At 51.9% G+C, this 23,613-nt stretch overlaps 1 protein-coding gene across 1 annotated transcript; it reads right to left on the bottom strand.

Annotated features, from left to right (window-relative positions):
- Positions 1-9,140: 9,140 nt before the first annotated feature.
- Positions 9,141-19,572, bottom strand: SPATA3 (spermatogenesis associated 3). The gene is given in 4 exon segments (XM_036253289.1): positions 9,141-9,246; positions 11,237-11,411; positions 18,613-19,506; positions 19,509-19,572. Coding segments are annotated over 4 exon segments (1,239 nt in total).
- Positions 19,573-23,613: the final 4,041 nt, after the last annotated feature.

The following is a 23,613-nucleotide window of genomic DNA, read 5'->3' as shown; positions in this document are numbered from 1 at the left end:
CAATTTAGCCAGAATCCTCTACCTTTAGTATCTGACCACCCTTGGTATCTGATCAAATTCCTCAGCCCTCACCCCTGACCTGCTTAGTGAAAAATCCTGTCGAGTCGCTTTAGCCAGAGCCCTCCCTGACCCCCAGGTTTCCTCTTAGTCCTTTTCCATCCATGGACCTCACCCTGCTTTTTGGCTATAGATCCCGATTTGCCTTTGTGTCAGGAATGGAATCCGGTGCTATACTGAGGTCTCGCTTCCCCTGTTGCAATAATTCCTGATAAAATGTGCCTCTACTGCTTAACTTCTGTCTGGTTCTGGTACTGACAACCTAAGAGTAGAAAGAAGGGCATGTATCAATCACCCAACTTCCATACTGAGCAATTCATGGCCAGTTTATCTCATCTGTACCCCATCTCCTGCCTCCCTAACGTCACATTGATTCATTTGTAAGTATTTCCACATGTATCTCTGAATGATAAAGACCACTTTTAAGCCTAACTATAATATCATTTTTGCACCTAAAATTTTACAATAATTCCTTAATATAATCACATTTTCAGTCAATAGATCATTAGGGGTTATTTTTTGCAGCAGAGTGACATGCTCTGATTTCCCCTATTATTTTTATCCTCACCTGAGGATATTTCTCCATTTATTTTCAGGTAATGAGAGAGGGAGAGAAAGGGAGAAAGAAAAACATCGACGTGAGAGGGACACATCGACTGGTTGCCTCCCACACGACCCCGACCAGGGCCAGGGACGAACCGCAACCAAGGTATGTGCCCTCGGCTGGAATCGAACCCGGGACTCATTGGTCCGCGAGCCAACGCTCTACTGCTGAGCCAAACCAGCCGGGGCTGATTTCCCTCTATTAAAAGGTCAGATTGTGTGGCGCAAGGGCAACGCTCACACTCCGGTGCAGGAGAGTCAGGTGGTGTGGCCACTTTGAAAACCAGCGTGGTGGCTTCTTTTCAAGTTACAGACATATGGCTTAGGACCCAGCAGTTCCTTTCCTAGGTATTTACCAAAGAGAAATGAGACCTTTGGTCTGAAAAAAGAATGATTCCAACATATTCAAAGCAACTTGATTTTAAAATCCCCCAGTTGGAAATAATCTGAATGTCCACTAACAGACGAGTAGATACATACACGTGACATGGTCACCCAGGAACTACTACTCAGAGAAAGAAATGAATGATTAACACACACAGGACTGTGAATAAGGTTCAAAACATCATGTTGAACAAAAGAAGCCGGACACAGAGTACATGCTGGTTGGTTCCACTGATAAGAGTGTCTAGAGCCGGCGGAAGTAGGTGTGCCTTCACCCAGTGCTTGTCTTGGGTGAAGGAGGTGAAGATACTGACTAGACAGGCTGGTTGATGAGGGCACTTAGAAGTCTCAGGGTGGGTGGGGGAGGTTTGAAGACAAAGTCTTGGGGAATATGAGGTGATTTGATCCCCGCTGGCACTGAGGCCCACTTGGAGTTTAAGTTCATGGATTGAGAGTGACGCTGGTGGCACGTGTGGCTGTGCTTCCCCAAGTTAAGTTGCACAAGCGCACGTGCGCAGGAGACAGGAAACGCGATTTAACCAGGGTGTGGTTTTGCGGAGTAAGATGAAGGGAGGTAGGTGAGGAAGTTGAAGTTTCTTACACCAAATCAACTCCTGATCCCATCAGAATAAAAAGACTTTCCGTTTGCTGTTCCCACAGAGAAAGCAACTTCCCCAAAGATGTATGAACTACTAATTGCCAAAGGCGCAGAATAGACCTCAAATGTTTTCCATCTCACTTCTCCGTCAGTTCTGTCCAGCTCCAGGGGCCCACCCTGGGACCTCCCGGGAGCCTGGGGTTCTTTGAGCAATTGTAGCCTTGGGAATCTTCCATGCGCACCACCTCCTTGAAGATGGCTTATCATTGCATTAAAGACACCTCCTAGCACACCTGCAGAATAGAGCGCCATAAAACAAAACTAAATCCCAGTGCCATTCTCTAGCCCATGTATTGTGGGTATAATCAGATTCCCCAGAACATGGTTCAAGTAGTTCACTCTTGAGCACTGGAGGTGGGCAAGCAAAAGGATTAGGGTGGAAAAAAATAGAGGAGTAAAGAAGAAGAAGGTATAAAAAAGAATGCAATTTAAGAATTCAGTGCCTTTGTAGAGCTGGTCAACTGGTCAACCCAGACCCTCCTTCCTGAGTGCAGTGGAAGTGGGTTTTCCCACTCATCTATTTTATGCACTCCTTAACTGGGATTAGTCACCCCAGACCTGACCAGAACTCTTTAGCTCTCAACCTTCTGACAAGTCTGAACCTGGATTTCTTGCCTCAGCCCTATAGCTGAGACCACCTGGCCCTCTTCCTTGGACACGTTCCTTCTTGGCAGACAGTGTGTTACCCCTAGCCAGGAGGTGCCTCAAGGCTTCTCGGTCCCAGTCTTGCCAGCTCACAGCCCGGTTCCTCCTGGCTTTGGCCAAGAATGCATCTTGGGATGCTGACAAGGGCACTTTGCCAGTCCAGATCTCTGCTCTGAGTCTCTGTGACTGGCTATGTGAGGCATCACAGTATATATTATTATGTACATGTTATTAATGTATATGCTGTCCCTGAATATACAGAGGAGGAGTTGCCTGAGGACAGAGGGTCTTACTGAGTCTCCTGGTGAAGCCAAAACTTGCAACAGCAGCATGAAGAGCTGTCCTAACTCCTATGGGCCACCAGTGCCTATAGGCCTATGTTACTGCCCCACCTGACATGGCACTGGGCCTGGGACCCAGGTAGGAGATGGAAGAGTCCTATGACTGGATTTATCAGCTCAGTTTCCTGGATCCTGGTTACTGTAGCTTACCAGGCTCCATGGCCAGTGGGAGAGCGGTTGTCCTCTGGAGACGGAGGGGGAAAGAATGGAGACCACAGAAGAATCAGCAAAGCTCAGGACCTTTCACCTAGTCCTAGGCTCCTGCCACCAATGAGCTGGATGGACCAGATGGGCAACTGTAGGAGGATGGGGCATCTCGACTTGGTTCTGCCTTTCGCCTCTTGTACTCTTATCCTGTGTATCTCTCCCACCCTTGGATGGACCAGTGAGACAGATCTGATTTTCTGAAGAATAACCAATCTGTGGGCTGGAGGCCATGTTCAGAGACATGGCCTGAGTCCAGCCTGGTGAAGATGCCTACAGGCCTAGCCTCAGGCTGTTCCCAAACTCGCAGCCATGGCAGCCTCAGTTACTGCACTGTGTTCAGACATATATCTGGTCATGCTTCTTTCTAGCTTTAAACTCCTCTCATGGAAAGTTCTATGAGACCCAATGCAAGGGCAGTGTAGGGGAGTATCCACAGATGAGTCCCAATGACAGTGATTACCAATGAGACTGCCATGGGCATTTTGGGTGGGATAAATCTGTGGCGTGGGATCTGTCGTGGGTATTGCATTCTTGGCTTTCACCACTAACAGCCCATGGGATCCTCCAGTCGCTGTGATAACCAGCCCTGCCTATACCTTTCTCTGGGGGTGGGAGGGTAGTACTGCCCAGGTCACCACTCCCCTGGGGAATCCAACCACTAGGGGTCCATGGCTCCAGGCTACTATGAATTCTTAGCTCCTGGTTACTCAGGCATTCACTGGGGTGGGTTGGGGGTGGGGGACAGAGGTAGAGGATAGCATCGGGGCCTTGGTCACAGGCCCAAACCCACTTGTAGTAGATGTCTGCTGTTTTTAACTGTGTAGCACCCACTCCCATTTCCTTGGGTAGCAGGTTACCAAAAATTGCTGTTTTTGTCTTTTCCCTGCTCTCAGCCCTCATACTTTCCACGGACTTGACCCTTAATTCCAAAGCTGGTTGTGCAGGCCTAGCTTGGCCGATCAGAACATTGCATTTCCCTGAGCAGACCATGGGTTCCAGGAGGACACAGGACCTAATCAGAGCCTGATCCTACTACGCCTTTTCCTGCTGGGAGACAGGCTGTCTTCCCTGCCGGACTGGACCTTCAGAGGCTGGGGGCTGTTGCTGCTACAACCATCGGGCCACCTTGCAGGAAGAGCCTGCCTGAGCGTGGAACCAAGGCTGTAAAAGCAGAGAGAGAGAAACGGTTCTGGGTTGTGGCCTGTGCCTCTGGAACAAGCCACAACCGATCCGGAGCTTATTCCTGACTTTCATGGGAGTCAATAGGTTCTCGTTTTGCTCAGAGGACAAACGATTTGGGCAAGGCTGTCCAACATGTACAATAAGAGGGGACCTAATTAAAATTCCAGAAAGAGGAGCTGAGTATCTTCAGTCAGAGGAGCCAGGCTGACCAGACGCAGCCGCCACGGGGCCCTTCCATCCTGACCTGCAGGACAGGACGGAATGTGACCCCACTCCATCGGAAGCTAGCATTTCTCTTTGGGAGGCTGGCATCCCAGAAAGGGCTCCTGTCACTCCAGGGGTACCCTCTCCCAATCCACCAGTGCCTATCAGGAAAGGAGACCCTGGGATTGGGAGGTAGTGGGTGGACTCTGGGTTCTGGGTAACTGGCCTGGCCCACCTGCCCAGTCACACCTGCACTGTGGCTCCCTGCCTCCCCCGGGGCTGTCCTGCTGGTTCCTAGCCTGAGCAGCGTTTGGAGGTGCAGCAGGTCACACGGGTGTGGCTCTGTGCACTCCCTTCCTTGAGTTTAAGGTTGCTCCCCCTAGACGTCCCCTTATGTCCCCTTTCCTGCTGCGTTAGGCACCCTGGACCTTCAGCATCCACCATCTGCATCCTTCTGAGCCTGCGGCCTCCCTCTCCCAGCGGCCTAACAGAAGGCTGGCAGGATGGGTTTGTGAGCCGCCCCTCCGCAGTGGGGTTTCTCTGGGATGCGCTGTTTCCCAGAGTTGCCCCAGCAGGATCACACACCTTCCTCTTCTGTCTCACACGCCCCTTCCCTACTGCTGTTTCCCGGGATCACCTTGAACTAAGACCTCTGCCTCAGCTGCTCAGGATCCAGGCTCCGCTGAGCACAGCTGAGTCCCCAGGCCGGACGCTGGCCACCAGCCTGCCTCGCCCTGCGCCTCCCCATCCCGGGGGCGCCGAATGAAGCCATGTCCCAGGGACCGCGTGGCCCCGGACAGGCCTCTCTTCCTCAGGTTAGGCCTGGAAGGGAGCCGGTGCGTTCCTCCTGCTCCCACTAACCGGGATGACCGCTGGGCGGAAGTAGAGCGGACTCGTTATGTTAGGTATTGAATAAAGTTGTATGACGCCGGCGTTTCAAATGGGAAAATCCGAAACGGTCTGTTCTGTGACTGTGCATAAATGCCTCCCCTTGGGTCTGTGGCCCCCAACAGGAATGGCAGGATCCCATCCTGGTTACCTGGGGCTTAGAAAGTCACCAAGCCACCCCACCCCCCAACCAACCTTACCTCCCTACCAAGTCCTTTGCCAAGTCCAACTTTTGTGTCTCCGGGTAAAACACAGTCAAGAAACAGGATTCTTTTTTGGTTGTTGTTATTGTTCTATTTTGGTGACAAGAGGGATCCCCTGATGGAAACTGGATCTGTAAGAAAAATAGGAACAGAGCCATTAGCGTACACAAACTTCATGAGATCAGAATTCTGGTGTCTTTCCAGTTTGACAGCCTCATGGGCAAGAGTTTAGCAGCTAAAGTCCTCCTGTGGGAAAAGCAATTGGGATGAAAATTTCTCCCATTTCTGCATCCACTCTTCTTTTCGTCCAAACACATCCGCGTGGTGCAGAGACTGCTTTTCCCTCCAGGCCGTTAGAAACTGTGAAGTGCCTGGCCTGCTCTAGGGTCGAAGGTCGCTGGCGATTCCACTTTCTCCTCCCACTCCAGAGGCTAAGATGAAGCCTGCCCCCAAAGCTAGGCTGTGTTCTGTGCCCAAGAGGAGAGGGGGAGCAGCTTCCTGCTTTGAGACCCTCGTCCTTCACTGGTGGGACGCTGAGAGAGGTGCACCAAGCTGGAGAAAAGATGATCTTAGAAATATCTTTTCCCAGACAGTAGACTGCCATTGTCATCACATGGCTTTTTACTGTCTGGACTGAGAAGGACATCAAACTGCCTGCTTCCCTTCCTGAGGGTCTGGGAACTGGGCCTACAGAACTCACCGTGTAACACCACAAGGCACCCCCCTGCACACTGACTCACTGACTCTCACACCCTGAGGGTGACTGTCAATGGCTAAGCCAACAGGTCTGTGCATTGAGGTTCATCTTGCGCAGGCTCCGTCTCACCTTCTGAACACTCTTGCCTGTTGTAGAGGCTGCTGCTGGCCGCTCCCCCCAACCCACTCTCGCTTATCCTGGCAGGGACCCCATTTAATTGGGCTGCTCCGCTCCTTTGCCCGACCTTATCCTGGACAGAAGCAGCCCCAGCCAGGGGAAGAGAGTGGGGATGGATCTAATCCAGCCATGATCATTCAAACCCTATACTAATTATTTGCTTAAGAAGGGGTATGAGACCCAATGAGAGGGCACGTATGCTGAGGACGGGGACTCCTGGGAAGAGTGTTTTAACGCAACAAAAGACACAGGAGGAGGTGGTCTTTCCCCTGCTTCTGGCTGTCAGGGTATGAGGCTGTGATGCTGGGCGCGTGTCCAGCCAGCGGCCCAGGGGAGGCACTAGCCTGCCCTCTGCTGAGTGTCCGGGTTGACAGCTGAAAAGTCCCTCCTTAGTTCTCTGATGACACTCTGTGTTTTTGAGTTTTTTTTCTTTTTCAGAGAGAGGGTAAGGGACAGAGAGATAGAAACATCGATGTGAGAAATGTCAATTGACTGCTTCCTGCACGCCCCCTACTGGGAATTGAGCCCAAAACCTAGGCGTCGAACTGTACCTCTCAGTCCACGGGGCGGTGCTCAATTCACTGAGCCATACCAGCTGGGCGACACTGTTGACTTTAACCAGCCCTGACACTTCCCAAATATCCTATTGTTATGTGAGATAATCTCCTTATTACCATTTTGAATCAGGTTTTCTGAAATTTGCACCAAGTAATCAAACTCATAATCCACTTATCGAATCAATCTTAAATGCCTCCTGGCATTTGGAAACAAACCACAAGTTCTGGAACCTACCCCGGGCCCCAGGAATACTGAATGTTGAAGGGGGATATGACCCCAGCCTGCCTACTCCCAGAACCCAAACTCACATGGGCCCTGCTGTATGAAGACTCTAGAACAAAACACTTGAGCTCAAGTGAGGTCTTCACACCACCACCTGCCACCGTCCACCCAGCCATTGTGACCAGGCCTCACACACCTGCACATCCCCTCATTTAATCCTCACCACCATCGTCCTGGGTGGTACTTATTCTCCCCCCCTCCCCCCTCAGAGATGACACTGACTCACAGAAGTTAAGTGATGGGTCCCCTAATACCCAGCTGTGGTAGCAGAGTCATGACGGAACCCACAGCTCTGGCTCCAAAGCCAGTATCTGTCCAACCACCACCACGATGACAGCTGTAACTCGTCCCTCGAGCTGGCCAACTCCTTCCTCTAGGCACCTTTTCTCCTGCTCCCAACAACCTCCAGGGGAAGAAGGTACAGTGATACCTCGGTTCTCGAACATAATTCGTTCCAGGAGGACGGTCGAGAACCGAATTGTTCGAGAACCGAAGCAATGAAACCCAATAGGAAAGCGGACTCCACAAAGCGTGACTCTCTCTCTGCACTCACACTGATGACGCAAGCAAGGCGCGCTGGGCCGAATGAACGCCATTCGGCTCAACTCGGAAGTTCGAGTTCCAAATATTTGTTCGGATTCCGAGACAAAAGTTTCTCGAATCCTGATTTGGTTGAAAACCGAGGCGTTCGAGAACCGAGGTATCACTGTACTAGGATTTTCCTTATTTACAGGTCAGGAAACTGAGCTCCCAACCGCTATGTATTTTGTGAAGCTTAAGGTGCTTCCGCTCTTGCATGAGTGTCCCTTGATCAGGCAGCAGAGGCCTTGAGCAGATGCTGAGCGAGATCTCACTGGTGTCTGTTTTCTGGGTTGGGCTTCTGAGGTACTTTGCGCATCTGCTCCCTGCTGTGGCCACGCTCTGTCCACTCCTGTGGCTGGTGGAGGCCTATCCCCTCACCACCCCTATCATCACTTGTGAGGCATTCACTGTGGGTGGACTTGACAATGGGGACAATCGTGGGTGCTCTTGGTGTCTGTCCCTGCGCCTTTCTGGGTTGGTGCATTCTTGTTCAGCTCCCGTGAATATTGGCTGCTAAAGACCCAGAGCTGCCCCTTTCGGGACTTGTCCTCAACCAAATGGGAGTGCTTTTCTGACAAGACATGCACTTCCCGCCCCACCCCCACTGCCGATGGCTGAGGGGCAGAGGGGCACGAAAAGCCCACGCTCTTGCTTCTAGGTGAGACCAGTTCTATGGTGTGGAGCCCCCGTGGGATCAGGCTGGGGCTGCACGTCAGCTGCCCCGTCCTTGCTCTGCTCCTTCCTTTGACCTCTCTCGCCTCCCTCACTCCCCTTTTTTCTCAATAAACCCTGTGCACTCATATCCCCGTCTCAGGCTCTGCTTCGAGGGAGCCCAGCCCGAGACAGGGCAGGACTGAAGATGCTGTGTGAGCACGCCCCCTGCCCCCAAGGATCTTACAGTATAGTTGTGGAGAGAGGCCACCCACATGCAAAACGATCACCCACAATACAGGATGGAGGAGGCTGGAGAAAACAGGGACGGAACAGGTGGGAGAAACCACGGGGGCCCGTGGGGGAGGAAGATGCTGTGGAAGACAGGACTAGGCCACGGAGGACAGGTAGGACTTGAAACGTTGGGAAAGGGAAAAAGCTTTCTAGGCAGGAAGAAAAGTTCCGAGGGAGCACCCTAAGATGGGTAGGCACCTCTGCCCTCACCCCTTCCATGCCCTCCTGTCTGGTGTCTGTGACTAGGGGAACCATCCCACGGGGTGTGGGGAACTCTGTCTTGGCAATCCCAATAATGGAGAGAGCTTGAGAGAGCCATGCCTGACCATCCTGAGTCCAGGAAGGACTCAGCCAGTCCTCACGCTACCCACTAGGGGCTGGGAGGGGTGTGGTTTGCCTATGAAGACCCTCCTTCCGAGAAGGGTCAGACATCCCATCAGCCCTGCTCGTAGGACTGGCCAGTCAGTGGGCACAAAGGGGGTCCACCTACCTGCTGGACTGTGAGCCTGGGGTTTGTTCACAAGGATTCAATGACGTATAAGACAGCGCCCAGGGCTCCCAGGGTCACAGCCGCAATCCCGAGAGCTTGGAGCACGGGTACTACGATGACTGGAATGTTTCCTTGTGGGTCTTCTGTAAAGCAAAGTAGAAAGCCCACAGGTTGGGGGAAGTTGGCGTTAGTGCCTGTCTATGGGGAAGGAAAGACTGGGGAGTTCCCTCGGGGTTGCAGGAATACCCATCCCCCTACCGAGCCTCCTCTCAAGGGGCTACAACTCCTCCCACCCCTTCCAGGAAAACCCTACCACAGGGTCCCCAGGATCTGAGGACGGGCTGGCCTGGGATGCCAGCTCCCCTGGACTTTTAGGGAGCCAGGTTACAAAGGTGGTCAAGGCCCCCGTGTGCCAGGCCCTGTGCTAAACACCTCACACCCCATGTCTCCCCAAGTTTCACAACCACCCTGTGAAGGAGGTCCTATCAGGTAGCTCCATTTGGGGATCAAGAACATGAGGAAACATTAAACCCACCACGAAGGCAAGAAAAACTGAGAACACTTGTGAGGAAGGCTTTCACAAAGGCAGTATCCATGTGGATAAAAGTCCCATTCAAGGGGCGGTTCTTATTTAAAGTGAATGTGTATTTCCAGCCAGGAGCCAACATTCCACTCCACTGAGAAATGGAAAGATTACGGAAGCAGGTGCTAAGATGTGAACAGAATATGCCTGACCCGGGCCAGACTGGACCCCTGCCCCTGCCCCTCACATTCCTAATTCTGAGCCTTGCTTTTGCCTTTTCCTCTATCTAGAATGTTCTCCTTTTAAAAGCAGCCGGAGATGGTCCTCGGGTCCTGTTAGACTCCGCTCCGAGGTCTGACCTCCAGTCCGCCTGGACCCCAGTTTAGGAGTGGGCACTCTCTTTTTCTGAAGCTCTTTGAACATCTCCTACAGGACACAGACTACCCGCCTCGCATCTTAGTTTCTCTATGGACATGTCTGAGCTTACCACAGGCTGTGCCATTTTTAAGGGGAAAGTTCCCTGTTCTGGTTTCCCTCCTAGGACCTAGAATCCTGTGCAGATTAGGTTTCCCTACTTGTGGGTTTCAAAGTGATATGACTCCGTGGCACCACTTGGCACCAGATGGACAGACATGCTAAGTGTGTCGGAAGACCGTTAATGATAACGGGGTGGGGGTGGGGGACAGGGACTTACCAGGTTGTAGAGTATTTTTAGCTTTAGGCATGTTCTTCGACACACCTTGGTATCTGTTTATTTCTCTGCACAGGTCTAAAAGATGGTGTTTTTCAAGGATGGACCCGAGCGGGGATCTGGTGGGGGAGGGGCTGGGGGGAGGAGCAGGAGGACGGTGGGCGATGGGTGGGCTCTGTTCCTGCCTTAGGGCTATGAGATTCGTGAGTGGAAAGCCTCTTCTGTGGACATCTGTGAGGCCCAGAGTGCAGGCGGCGCTGCCTTAGGCCCCTCTCCCAGCCCTGGCACACAGCCTGGCACCCCTGGTGGTTTCTAGGAAGAGGCAAAGACGGGCAGATACTTCCGACGATGCTGTGTCTGGGAGGCTGCACTGCCCTGGGCAGACCAGCCTGGGGGCACTGTTCCCTGTCCCGACTGCTAGAAACAGCCTGAAATCTCCTGCTAGGGTGGAGGTCTTCCTATCACCAAGGGGGCGTGTGAGTTACAACCAGTATTTGTGACTAAATTCCAGGGGACATTCAAATGCAGGTCAAGAACAGCTGCTCTCAGCTGTGGTTTGGGCCACGGAAGGAGGCTGATGGCCAAACACAGCCTTTCATCCCAAAGCCCTGAGTGAGGGGCATTTATGGAGGGCTGTGTGGGGGTGTACTCTGAGAAGGGAGGGTGCCTATGAGGAAAAGCAAAAGATCTCGCAGTGAGAAAGAAAACTGGCACCTCTCTTTGCGGGTGGGGTACCCTGGGGTGGGTCTGATCAGAAAGCGCCGGTGCCAAACCTTAGGCTGTGGCCACCCGGAGGGAGAGGCTTTCTTTTGGCCTAGGACTCCCAAGAGGAAGTTACAAGCGATGGTAAAATCGAGGGCAGGGCCTGGCCCTGGGAACCATATGCCCCGAGGGCCCAGCCCTCCACGCGCTCCAGAACCTGTAGAAGGTGAGGAGGTTTGGGAATCCCCTCCCTGGCATGGGCAGCCAGGCCCGAGGCAGAAGGACATCGAAGATGCGGCTGTGGCACAGGCCCAGACGACGCCAGCAAGCAGAGCTGCCGGGGCAAGCGGTACAGGAACACAAGGCGCGCGAGCCCGCCCGAGTCGGAGGCCCTGGGTGGACAGAAAAAGAGAAGAGATGAGGGACCCACAGGCCTCCAGGAGGCGGGGGGAGAGCCTGGACGGTGCAGGAGAGGAACGAACCGCATGGGACACTGGTGTGTTACGGACTGCTGCTACCGGGGATAGTCAAAATAAGGGCGCGATGGCTTTGCACCTGTGCGGAGCTGTCTCCACGTCATCGTCCATCTCCTCGAATTGTCAGGACAATCCTGTGAAGTGGGGTACTGTCACTCTCCGTTTACAAATGCGGAAACTGGGGCTCAAAGAGTATACGGACGTGCCCTGAGAGCAAGTAGGTTGCAGAGCTGGGCCTCGATTAGGATTTCCACCCCTGGATTCAGCGCCGTCTCCGGGAACTCACAGGAAGAGGTGGCAGCAGGTGACGGCCCACCCGAGAGGTGGCACCGCGGTTCCTGCACCTGGAGCTGCCACGCCCCATTTTGTGGGGTTCACTGGTTCACCTAGAAGACAACCGCTGCTGCAGTTTACTGTCATTGAAATGCTTTCCCAAAGTGATCTCCCTCTGTCCTGGGCAGTGGATCCCAGCGGAACCCAGAGATGGCGCCCTCTGCTGTTGAAGATGACTTCTGGCGCATGATTCCCTCCTGCAGCTACTTCCTGACCGAACTGTGGATTCTTCCAGCCCAAGCTCCATGAAGCCAGCTCTGCCCCCTTCCTGCCCAGACCTGCCCCAACGGATACTTTTCCAGGACTGGGGAAGGAAGAGATTCTAAGGCAAGACTTTATCGTTTTAAAAAGTTAAACATTTTTTGAAATGGATTTGTAATTCCCATACCATGAAATTCACCCCTTTAAGTTGTGCAGTGGTTTTTAGTATATTCACAGGGGGTGTGCAACCACCATCACTGTCTAATTCCAGAATCTTTTCATTTCCCACCAAAGAAACTCCGTGCCCATAACCAAGTCACTGCCTGCTCCCCACTGTCCCCAGTTCCTGGCAATAGATTTACCTCTTCTGGACATTGCAGAAATGGAATCATGCAACATGTTGGCTTTTTTGGGGGCTGGCTTCTTTCACTTAGCTTAATGTTCTTGAGGTCTGTTCATATTGCAGCACCTATCAGCATAACATCTCTTTTTATTGCCAAATGGCATTTCAATGTAGGGCTGTACCACCTGCTGTTTACCCATTCATTGGTTGATGGTCATTGAGTTGTCTCCACTTTTTGGCTACTGTGAGCAATGCTGCTGTGATGTTCGAGTACAAGTTTTTGTGTGGACACGTTTTTAATTTTCTTGGGTATATACCCAGGAACGGAATAGCTAGGTCTCATGGTAACTTCATGGTTAACCCTTCGAGGAACTGGCAGACTTTTCCAGAGAAGCACCGTTTTACATTCCCTCCGGCAGTGTATGAAGTTCCCAATTTCTCCACAGCCTCACCAACACTTGTCATTGTCCCTCTTTTGATTATAGTCATTCTAGTGGAAGACTTGTACTTTCTTGAGCTACAATATTCTCTGCATACAAAAGATTTGGATTTCAGAAAATGGCATCCTTCCTTCCGAGGCCCTCATCCCTCATCGCCCGCGTTCCTTCCCACTCTGGCTCAAAGGGGAAACATGCCTTCGCAGAGGAAGAGCAGGTGTCCGTCGTGACCACTGAGGAGCCACCACCGTTTCCTGCTTTGCCGCCTCAATAAGCAGAAATCCTCCCTGGGGGTGAGTTGCATGTATTCGTGAAAAGATTCAGGAATGTCAAGTTTCACATTCTACAGGTATCAGTTCTATAGGCCACAGTCCAGAAATGTTTAGCTCCGTGGCTGATGATCATAATGTATACAATATAATGTGACACTTGAAACCATTTCCAGAGGTTAAGAACAGATTGATTCCTAGCCACAGAAATATCGTGTCACAGTGGTACCTTGGATGTACACACACCTCTTATTTATTTTATATTCACATTGTCCCAGAGGGATCACTGTGGCATGGGGAATGTGGCCTGCTCAGGACCACAGAATCATGGGAACTGGTTCACAGATTCAGGAGAAGCTCCGAGAGGGTGTTCTTCCTCCAGCGGAGACCCCAGACCTCGTGGGGGTCAGAAGGTTAGGACTGTAGTGAAGAGCGAGGATCCTGGAGTCAGAATAGACTGAGGTTCTTGTTCAGTGATACCAGTGCCTGCTTGAGAGTGAGTTATTTTGATTTCTTTGAGCCTCAGTTTCCCCATCTATAAAATGGAGATGATGATACTAGCTTGTCCTTTATAGAGTTGTTAAATAAGAGAATTAACAGAGAGCCCAGCTGAATGCTGGGTGCACAGTAAATGCTTGGTGATAAGTGTTCGTTAGCAATTACCATTATTATGAGAAGCAGTAAGAACCAGCCCACCTCCCGAGCTCCACTTGAATTCCCTCTGCACAATCCAGTGTTCAATCAGACGCTGGCTGCCAAAGAGGACTCTGGCTACCACCTCTCCTGGACGGCCTTCCTTGTCGGGCAGTGGGACATTTTTAATGCTGAGGAGAGAGGTCTGCCTCTGCCTTCCATAAGGAAGGCTGCCAGACTTGGCAAATACAACAAGGGCACCCCTGCAATATCAGGGACACGCTTATCCTGAAAGAATGCTTTTACATACAAATATCATTTGTAGTTTATCTGAAATTCAAACTGTACTGGGTGTCCCGCATTTTACTGACAACCCTATCCGTGGGCCCTCAGTCAGATATCTGAGGTAAACAGGGAGAAGTCTCCTCACACCTTCGACCCCACAGACAGATGTCCTCCAACTCCTTCCACCAAATCGCAAACACCAAATGGTTCTTATTTTTGTTTGTTTAAATCCTCACATTTTTTTTAAATTCTATTTGTCTTCAGATAGAGTGGGAGGGAAGGAGGGAGAGAAACATTGATGTGAGAGGGACACATCAACTGGCTGCCTCCTGCACGACCCGACCAGGGTCAGGGCCGAACCGCAACCGAGGTACGTACCCTTGCCCGGAATCGAACCCGGGACTCATTGGTTTGATGAGTCTAACCACTTAGCCAAACTGGCCAGTGCCCTTGGTTTTTATTTTCAAGCAGCCACACGGTGCCGATTCCTAATGAATATCACCACCCAGCCACGTTAAATGTTAATGCGTATGCGTGGCTGCCTTCTTCAGTAAGACTCCGCGTGGTGAGAAATGCTAACACCCAGGAATCCTGGTCTCTTGGATAAAAACAAGCCCCCAAATCTTCCCACTCCACAAGCACAGTTCCATCGCTCCCCAGTAAGAACCAGCTCCTGGGGCGAGCCCGGGATTCTCCTGGCTAGAACTACTGAGCTGCTCACCTGTTTTCTTGGATGCAGGGAGTGCTTTTGTGCCAGTGTTCGGAGGCAGCAGACCCCGCCCTGACTGGCTGGGCTTGGAAGCTGGGAGGGCCCTGGACACAGGCTTCTGTGCGATGGACCCCGAGCTGGGCTGCCGTGGGGTGCACCCCGAGCTGGACTGCCGTGGGGTGCACCCCGAGCTGGGCTGCTGTGGGGTGCACCCTGCGTTGGGCTCCTGTGGGGTGGACCCCGAGCTGGGCTGCTGTGGGGTGCACCCCGAGCTGGGCTGCTGTGGGGTGCACCCCGAGCTGGGCTGCTGTGGGGTGCACCCCGAGCTGGGCTCCTGGGGGGTGGACTCGGAGCTCTGTTGCTGCTGTGGGGTAGACTCGGAGCTACTGTGCCGTGAGGTGGAGCCTCGGTGTTTGGGCTCTGGCTTCTTCTTTTTGCCCTTCTTCATGGTGGGTCCTCCCAACCTAAAGGTGGACCTACATGGAGCTGCCTAATCTCCTGGCTCCCTCCTGGAGGGGCCGTTTACCCCTGCCCTGGGGGAGCGCTCTGGCCTTGGGCTGGACTCAGGCTCCCCAGAGAAAGGTCACCCACACCCCTCCTGTGAGGTCACAAAAGCCAGGGTGGCTCCTATGGCAGTGCCCTGGGGACAGTCTTCTCTGCTGTCCTCCCTCTTCCTTAGCTCCTGGCATGGAGAGAGGGCAGCTGTCAGACCCCTCACAAACCTGGGTTAAGCCTGGCCATGGGACCCGTGACAGCCTGGATCCCCAGGATTCTGCGACTGGAGTGCCTCCTTCGGGCACCTCTGCTGGTGTGTCCTGGGTCCCCCTGGAGCTATCCGTTCTCTCTAAGACACCTGGCTGTGATGCTCAGCTCTATTACTGGTTTCCACATATCAAAAAACCCAAATCACTACTTCAAAATACATTCTGTTTTAGGTTACTTTACTGGGGATTTGGGGGTCCATGGAAAGCCCACAGCCTCCTTCTGTCTCAACTGTTCCCCCCAGAACAGAGTAGCTTCCCTCCTTCTTCCAAAACCTGCCCTTCCCCACTGTGGGAAAGGGCTGGGCGGGGGTGGGGAGGGGTCTCCAACTTTGATAAGAACCCTTGCATTTGGTAAAAGAATTTCCTCCAAACATGTAACAGTTGTTTGGAAAACCACATTTTTCTCAAACTCGTGACACGAGCCACAACAGACTACCTCTCAAACCTCAAACTCGTCCGGTCAGTTAGGAGACTATGAACCTTTCTCAAAGTTCACAGTGTGATTTTCTTTTTAGGATGGGAGAGAAAAAAGCATTTTTGAAAGACAACCTTAGGCTTCGGATTTTGACTCCAACATAAAATGTGTTCACACGAGAAGACTCTACTTCTGCCGTTGTTGCATCACGCGGTGGGTGAGTGTGCTCCTGTTGACCTTTTGCGTCGGAGGGTAACAATCCCGCCCCAAGAGAAGGTTTAGGGTAGACCCAGGGAGGAGGAATCCTCACGCAAGGCCGGACCCGATGTGAATTGTGAACTGACGGAAAATATTTTAGAGATTCTACAACCTGGAAAGACCTTGCGGATTCTCTTTCTTTAGAGGAGAAACTGGGGTTAAATCACTGTTCCAAAGTCACACAGCTAGGGGGCATCAACAGGGCTAAATTCTTGTTCTGGGCTCTCTCTTTTCCTGACTCCAGAAGGCAATGGGCAGTCAGGTAATTATACAGGCCTTAAAATCAATGAATTAAAAAAAAAAAATCCCTTGAGTGAGAGGAGTGAAGGAAAAAAAGGCAGAAAGGATACAGGGAGCTCATATCCACAGAGTTGGGTTGAGTTGGGTTGAGCTTGGGCATGAGGAGATTCAGGGAGCAGGTGAGTCTACAAGAAGGTGGTAATCCCTTGACGTCAAGAGCAATGGGTCCCTCGGGGACTCACTTTAGAATCAGAGAGTCTGGAACCCGGTCAGGGACCCTGTTCAGATTTGGCAGGTCACACATACTATGTCATTTATTTCTGAAAAACTAGATTTCCAGGCACCAATGGGGCTTTTGACTGAGGGCCTCAACCTGGTTTAAATCAGGGTTTCTCAACCTCAGCCCTATTGACATGTGGGCCAGATAATTCTTTATTGTGGGGCTGTCCTGTGCATTGTAAGTTTAGCAGCATCCCTGGTCTCAGCCCATGAGATGCCAGTAGCAACCACTGCTTCTTCCAAATTGTGAAACCAAAAATATCTACAGACACTGGTGGGTAGATGTCAGTGTGTGTGTGTGTGTGTGTGTGAGAGAGAGAGAGAGAGAGAGAGAGAGAGCGAGAGAGAGAATGAATTGCCCCTGGCTGAGAACCACTGGTTTAAATGAATTAAACAGGTATAGACGCCCACGGGCAGAATGTCCTGGTAGGAATGAAAGAAGCATTTCATTTCACACCAAGGAGCCGAAGGGGGCACAGAAAACAGGTGCCTGTTCCCCAGGACAACAATGGAAGAAACACAGAGGGTCAGGCTTTGGGAGGAGTGGGAGTTTTTCTATGGCAGGGTGGGTTCTTTAGTAAGGGTGGTCCGAAGACGCAGAGAAGGGTACTTATGCAGTAACAGGCTGGGCTAGAAGGAGGAGGAGCACGGCACTGCCACAGTCTTTGCTAGAACATCTGCCATGCCCTCTGTTCTGGCTGGAGCACAGTTTCCTAGCCTGACTCCTAGTCTGACTCCTCTATGGCACGGTGACAGCCCACTGCCCCAGGCTGATGTTCCCTGCGGCTAGCTGTAGCCAGCCCTGAGCTCCAGAAGTCGCGCGAACACGCCTCATTTCCCTGCATCTGTGGGACCCTTTTCCTCCCTTGCCCCCTTGCTCACTACTGGGAATCAGCCCTTGTAAGATACAGATTTGGGAGTTTGCAGGCCCTAGACCCCACCTCCTCCTCTCCACTTCCACTTGTTCTTTGCTTGGTTCTTCAACCTCCTCCCCCAAGAGAACCACACATGATTCCAGCCAAAGCATGCCTAGTGCAGCCAGGCACTGTTCTGAGGGCTTTTCATGGCTAATCCTCACAACCCTCTCAGCAGGGTGCTGTTTTAGACCGTTAGTAGCTGGCTGACTGTACAATTCTTCTTTTTTTAAATCCTCATCCAAGGATATTTTCCCACTTATCTTCAGATAGAGTAGATGGGGGGGGGGCATCAATGTCCCACCTGAGTGCCCTCCCCCCCCACCTTCAGACATCAATCACAAGTCCACCTGTGGTTCTGACCCATTTGCTATGAATTGGAGGTTCCCAGGACCCCCTCCTCAGGTTTGATTAATTTGCTAGAGTGGCCCATAGAACTCAGGAAAAACAGTTTACTTACTGTTTACCAGTTTCTTAGAAAAGGATGATAAAAGACACAGATGAGCACTGGCCGGTTTGGCTCAGCGGTTAGAGCGTCGGCCTGCGGTCCAGAGAGACCCGGGTTCGGTTCCCGCTAAGGGCACCTACCTCGGTTGTAGTTTGTCCCCGGCCCTGGCTGGGTCGTGCGGGTGGCAACCACTCGATGTGTCCCTTTCACGTGGATATTTCTCTCTCTCTCTCCCTCCCACTCTATCTGAACAAGAAACTGAAAAATGTCCTCGGGTGAGGATTAAAAAAAAAAGATACAGATGAACAACCAGATGGAAAAGATGCGCAGGGGTCAGGTGGATGGGTGGGAAGTGTAACACTTTTGACCCCAAATTATCCCAGTGAGCACCCCTGGGAACAGCAATCTAGTTCATCTTCACTCAAAGGTGTACGCAGAAGCGCAAGGAGAAGGACCGTGACATCAGGGACCTGTTCGCTACTGGGACCAGTAGGGTCAGGGCACAGACCTCCCTCCGTGTTTGAAGTTTCTCTCCTGGGGACGTCCTCGGCAGCCTGGCGTCCCCACCCCTCATCTTCAGGTCCCTCACCATCAGTCTGGGTCCCTCGATCCACTAGGCGGACCCTGTGCGCTCGGTTGGCGGCGAGCTGAACGTCTAGGGTGCCCTCGGGTCGGCTGGGACTGAACACGGCCGTGTGCACCTCCACGGCGGGGCTGTGTGGCGCGAAGGCGCTGCAGAGCAGGGTCTCCATGCGGCGCCGCGCCTCCGCCTCCTCGTCGCGCCGCGGGTGCACCACGATCCCCACGAGCGCGGCGGGCGGGCGGCGGTGCCGGGCGTGCACCCGCTGCAGGAGCAGCTGCAGCCGGGGCAGCCGCGAGCGCAGCGCCGACGCGCGGCACAGCACCAGGAGCAGCCGCGAGTCCGGCTCGGGTGGCTCCGGCGGCTGCGGCGGGGCCCAGCATCCCGGCGCCGGGTCCTCCGCCCGGGACCCGGGGGTCTCGGCCGAAGCCCGAGCGGCCTCGCACTCGCCCTGGCGCCGGTCCTCAGCCTCCAGCCCGTCGTCCGGCAGCGTCTGGGCGAAGCGCTTGCACTTGGCGGCCGGGCAGTCGGCGCCGTTCGAAGAGCGCTCACCGGAGCGCTTGAGACAACGCCTGGAGCTGTTGCTGGAACTGCTGTGACCGCTGGTGGCTCGGGTGGACGAGGTTCCGGAGGGCGCATTGGTGGGGACCTGCTCCAGGATGTCTTGCAGGGTCAGGCCGCGCTCATTCTGCCGCCAGTGCTCGCCCAGCAGCAGCACTTGGCCCTGGCACTGGATGGTCTGGGTCTGAGTCTCTTGCTGCGGCTCCTCCTTCTTGTCCTGTGGAGCCCCGGAGGGGTGGGCCCCAGGCTCCATGTCGGGTCCAGCTCCCTTGCACCTCTAATGCCCGGCCTCCCTGGGCCAAGGGAAAAGCTGCCCTTCCCTGAGGCATGTCACAATACCCTGCGCCCTACCTCTTCCTGTAACCACCAAGGGTCTCGGCCCGCTATTCCTTGGAAATCTTCCAACATGGGGAAGTTGCTTTGGGGCGCTGGCTTAATGGTGGATGTGTTTCATTTCTCTATCGTTTTGTAGATCCTTGGTGTCAAAAGGACAAATCCTTTTATCCCATGGATGGTCTGTTATGCCTAAGTCTCCAAGTAAAACATTTTTGTGCAACCAGGACATTTAAAAAGCAGTGTTCCTGGACACTCACTGCACGAGGAACATGTGACCAGTATCGGGGAACAAAGAGGCTTCTAGATGGCTGCAGCCTGGGACACAGGCCCCACCCAGGCTCAGCCCCACTGCCCTCTGAGAGATCTGGGGGCAGAGTCCTGGGCTGTTGTAAACTGATGGGGCTGTTGGAGATGGTTTGGGGGTGTCCCTTCTGTGGGCATGCCTTTGAAAATCCAGTCTTTCCCTCCTGTGTCTCTTAATACTACTCACACAGAACTATCCTTGCTGGCAATTCTGAGTGTCCTACAATTTAACAATCCTGACCCTATCTGCCTGGAGAAAGCGTCAGGTCCCCCAGGGTAAGGGCTCAGTCCCACCAGACTGCCCCCTGCACTCCACCTTCAGACGTCAATCACAAGTCCCCCTGTGGTTCTGACCCATCTGCTATAAATTGGAGTTCCCCAGGGCCCTGGCCTCAGGTTTGATTCATTTGCTAGAGGGGCTCATCGAACTCAGGAAAACAGTTTACTCACTGTTTACCAGCCCCTTAGAAGAGGATATGATGAAGGATACAGATGAACAACCAGAGCAAAGATGTGTAGGGCAGGGTATGTGCGAACGGGCTCGGAGCTTCCATGCCCTCTCCGGGCCCACCACTCTGCTCGCACCTGAGTTCACCAACCGGAAGGTCTCTGAACCCTATACTATTGGGATTTTCATGGGAGCCTCCTCCTAGGAGCATGATCAATTATTAACTCCATTTCCAGCCCCTCTCTGGAGGATGGGGTGGGGCTGAAAATTCCAAGCTTCTCATCATGGCTTGGTCTTTCTGGTGGCCAGCCCCCACCCAGGAGCCCACCCAGAGTCGTCTTACTAGAGCAAAAGACACTCCTATCACCCAAGAGATTCCAAGGGACGTAGGAGCTGTGTGTCAGGAACCAGGGTCCAAGATCAAATATTAGAACAAAAGATGCTGCTAGAGCTCCCATTACTTGGGAAATGACAAGGATTTTGCAGCTCTGTGCCAGAAGCTGTGAGCAGAGACCAACATGGATTTTCTGTTATTTCATAGGGTACCAGAGGTCTGTTAAAGGCCAGGAAAGATCTTCAGGAAAACAAAACAAAACGCATTAAAACTCCTTATTCGCCCAGCACACGAGGTGAGCAGAGAGCCTGGGGAGGTGGGCAGAGTGCCCAGGACAGCCCGTGGCTGGGAACTCAGTGGTGGGGAAATTTTTTTCTTGTTAATTTTTTTTCAAAAATGAGCTTAACCAAGTTTTTAAAAATTATTTTGAAAAATATAGAAATTAAAGACTCTGAAAAGCAAGCTGTCAACCAGAATCCTGCTCAAAGCTCTAGCCCCAGGCCAGGAAGCCTGGGAAAGGCCAGGTGAAGTCGGAAGAGGCCATTATTGGCAAGAGGCCACTAATTGGGGTCCTTCTGTGGCTGGGTGTTTGCCGCAGTCCAGCTGCAGCAGGGTCCAGGGGGCCCGAAGGTGGTCAGGCGTCGGCACTGGGAGACAGATGACAACACGACTCAGAGGAAGTGTGACACTATTCCCATTTATTGCAAGTTTCTATGTGCTTATATACTTTCTTTTTTGGCATAAATTTAATATTTGAGGTTAAAGAAGCAGGAAGTTACATTCCATAGTACCAGGATGTTAGTTTCATTTTTATCAGAATTAATTGATAACTTTTTGTGTTTATAGATACAAAGAAGGGAGTAGAGTAACCTGTAGGGTGAGACAGGGTTTTCTATAGGCCCTTTGTCTGAGATTAATAGTTGACCTTTATTTAAAATCTAGTTCTGGGTTTTTAGATCAGCTGGTTTTTTATTTACCTCCTTAACTAACTCAGGGCAACATTTCTTATAAAATGTATTCAATTGCAATGATTGAGATTTCTTTTGTTCCTTTGTGCGTAAGCACCACGGGGGACCTTGGCGTGCCAATCTTCCGTGAAGGCGAGCTTGCGTAAGGAATGTGTAGTCTGTCTTTGTTAACTATTATTCCATTTTCATTATATGCTCCTGTAAAGGGCAAGGGAGGGTCAGGAATCCTTTGGATACTTCTAGCCCCTCTAGGTACGTACCATAGTTTTCCTTTTATCCAATAAGCTATATAAGGAAACCCTTGAGCAGTGGGTAGGGGTCGATACAATTTTCTTTTATTCTCTTAAAATACTCTTTCTGTCTGGGGAGGAGGCACAGGGGTATAAGGTGCCTCCATTAGTTCTACCTGTCACAACTCATCCATGAATTGTTTATTAGGGACTTTTGGGGAAAATTTTTACCTAATTGAATTAGTAAATTATTTAGACAGTCTGGACATGCAGTGGTGACTGTTTCAGGGGAAGCTGGGGTTTCTTCGGAATTTAATTGAAGAGGCGTGATTTCAGATACCTTGTTGTTACTCCCAGGTTAGTCGTATAGTAGAATAATAATGATTATAATTCCCGTAATACCGATCAATCCCACCCCCGTGCCACGTCCTCCTCCTAGAAGATGCATCCTTGAAGCTTCCTCTCCACATCCGGACCTTGTCGGACAATAGGGTTGGGAGAAGACGCAGCAGGTGTTTACATGTCATCTGTACTGCAGCCCAGCGATGGAGAGGGCACTGTCCCCAAGTTACACACACAGCAACCAAGGCTCAGAGAGGTTAAGTGACTTGTGCAGATTCAGTACTGAGTGGTAGGTCTGGGACCTAAACCCAGGCCCGATGGGCTGCAGGTTGTAGGTGACTGCAAGGACATAAATGTGACAGCAACTTGAGACTGAGAGGTGGGGCTGACCCTCTGCCACACCGGCTGCTGAGGCTAATCCTGAGTGGGATGGGGGTGTGCAGGGAAGGAAGGGAAAAGGTGTGGGGAGAGGACAAAACCCCCATCTGTTTTAGGCCCGGGTTGCAAAGCATTCTGGGTACACAGTTTTAAGGGCACAGTGATTAAAGGTTGGGAATATCTGTTCAAACCAAATGGCTGATCTTTCCTTTCTTCCTTTGAAGGTTTGTAACCTTCAGGCTAAAACAATTATAAAATTGGATGTTTTCCTGATAAAGGGACACTGAAAAGAGCAGTCTTTTTACCATTTCAAATCTGATCAAAGCTCTTGTTTCCAGCTTTGGAAAGTCAGGAGGTTCCTGCTCAGAGAAAAGGTTGAATCCAGAGGTTTGTAAACTGAGGATGAGAGGCTCATAGAGGGTCCCCAGGCCTCGCCCCCATTGGAGCCACTGGGGCTCTCTTATAATTCCCCACATTCTATTTGAGGAAAGGATTCTGCTGCTAATGCTTGGAAGCGTCTGAACTAGACCAACCTGAGTAATGTTAAGCAATTTTTATTGATTTTGAAAAGTTATTTAAATACGTAATATGTGTGCACGGCTTAGTGAAACCAGACATTGTGCTTCTGGTCGGCTCGCTTGGGTCACTCTGTCTATGGGGAGCCAGCTGCCCCACTGTGAGGACACTCAAGCAGCACTTTGGGGGGATCGACATGCAAGGAACTGAGGCCTGCTGCCAACAGACACTGAGGGAGCTGTCTTTTTATTCATTTATTTATTTTTAGAGGGAGAGGAAGAGAGAGATAGAAACATCGATGAGAGAGAACATCAATTGGCCGCCTCCTGCATGCCCCCCACTGGGGCCTTGGCCCACAACCGGGGCATGTGCCCTGACCTGGAATCAAACCGGTGACTTCTTGGTGCCTGGGTCGATGCTCAACCACTGAGCCACACCAGCTGGGTGAGGGAGTCATTTTAAAAGCTTTCGGTCCTAGCCCATCTTTCAGATAACCAGAGCCTTGGCTACTGAAAGATCCCACACTAGACTTCTCAGCTAAACTGCTCACTAATTTCTGACCCTCATAAAAGTTGTGAGAAATATTGTTTTATG

Source organism: Molossus molossus, unplaced genomic scaffold (genome assembly GCF_014108415.1).
Source record: "Molossus molossus isolate mMolMol1 unplaced genomic scaffold, mMolMol1.p scaffold_m16_p_11, whole genome shotgun sequence".
Lineage (NCBI taxonomy): Eukaryota > Metazoa > Chordata > Mammalia > Chiroptera > Molossidae > Molossus > Molossus molossus.
The sequence above is the reverse complement of the archived record's forward strand: the minus strand, read 5'-3'. Positions and strand labels throughout refer to the sequence as shown.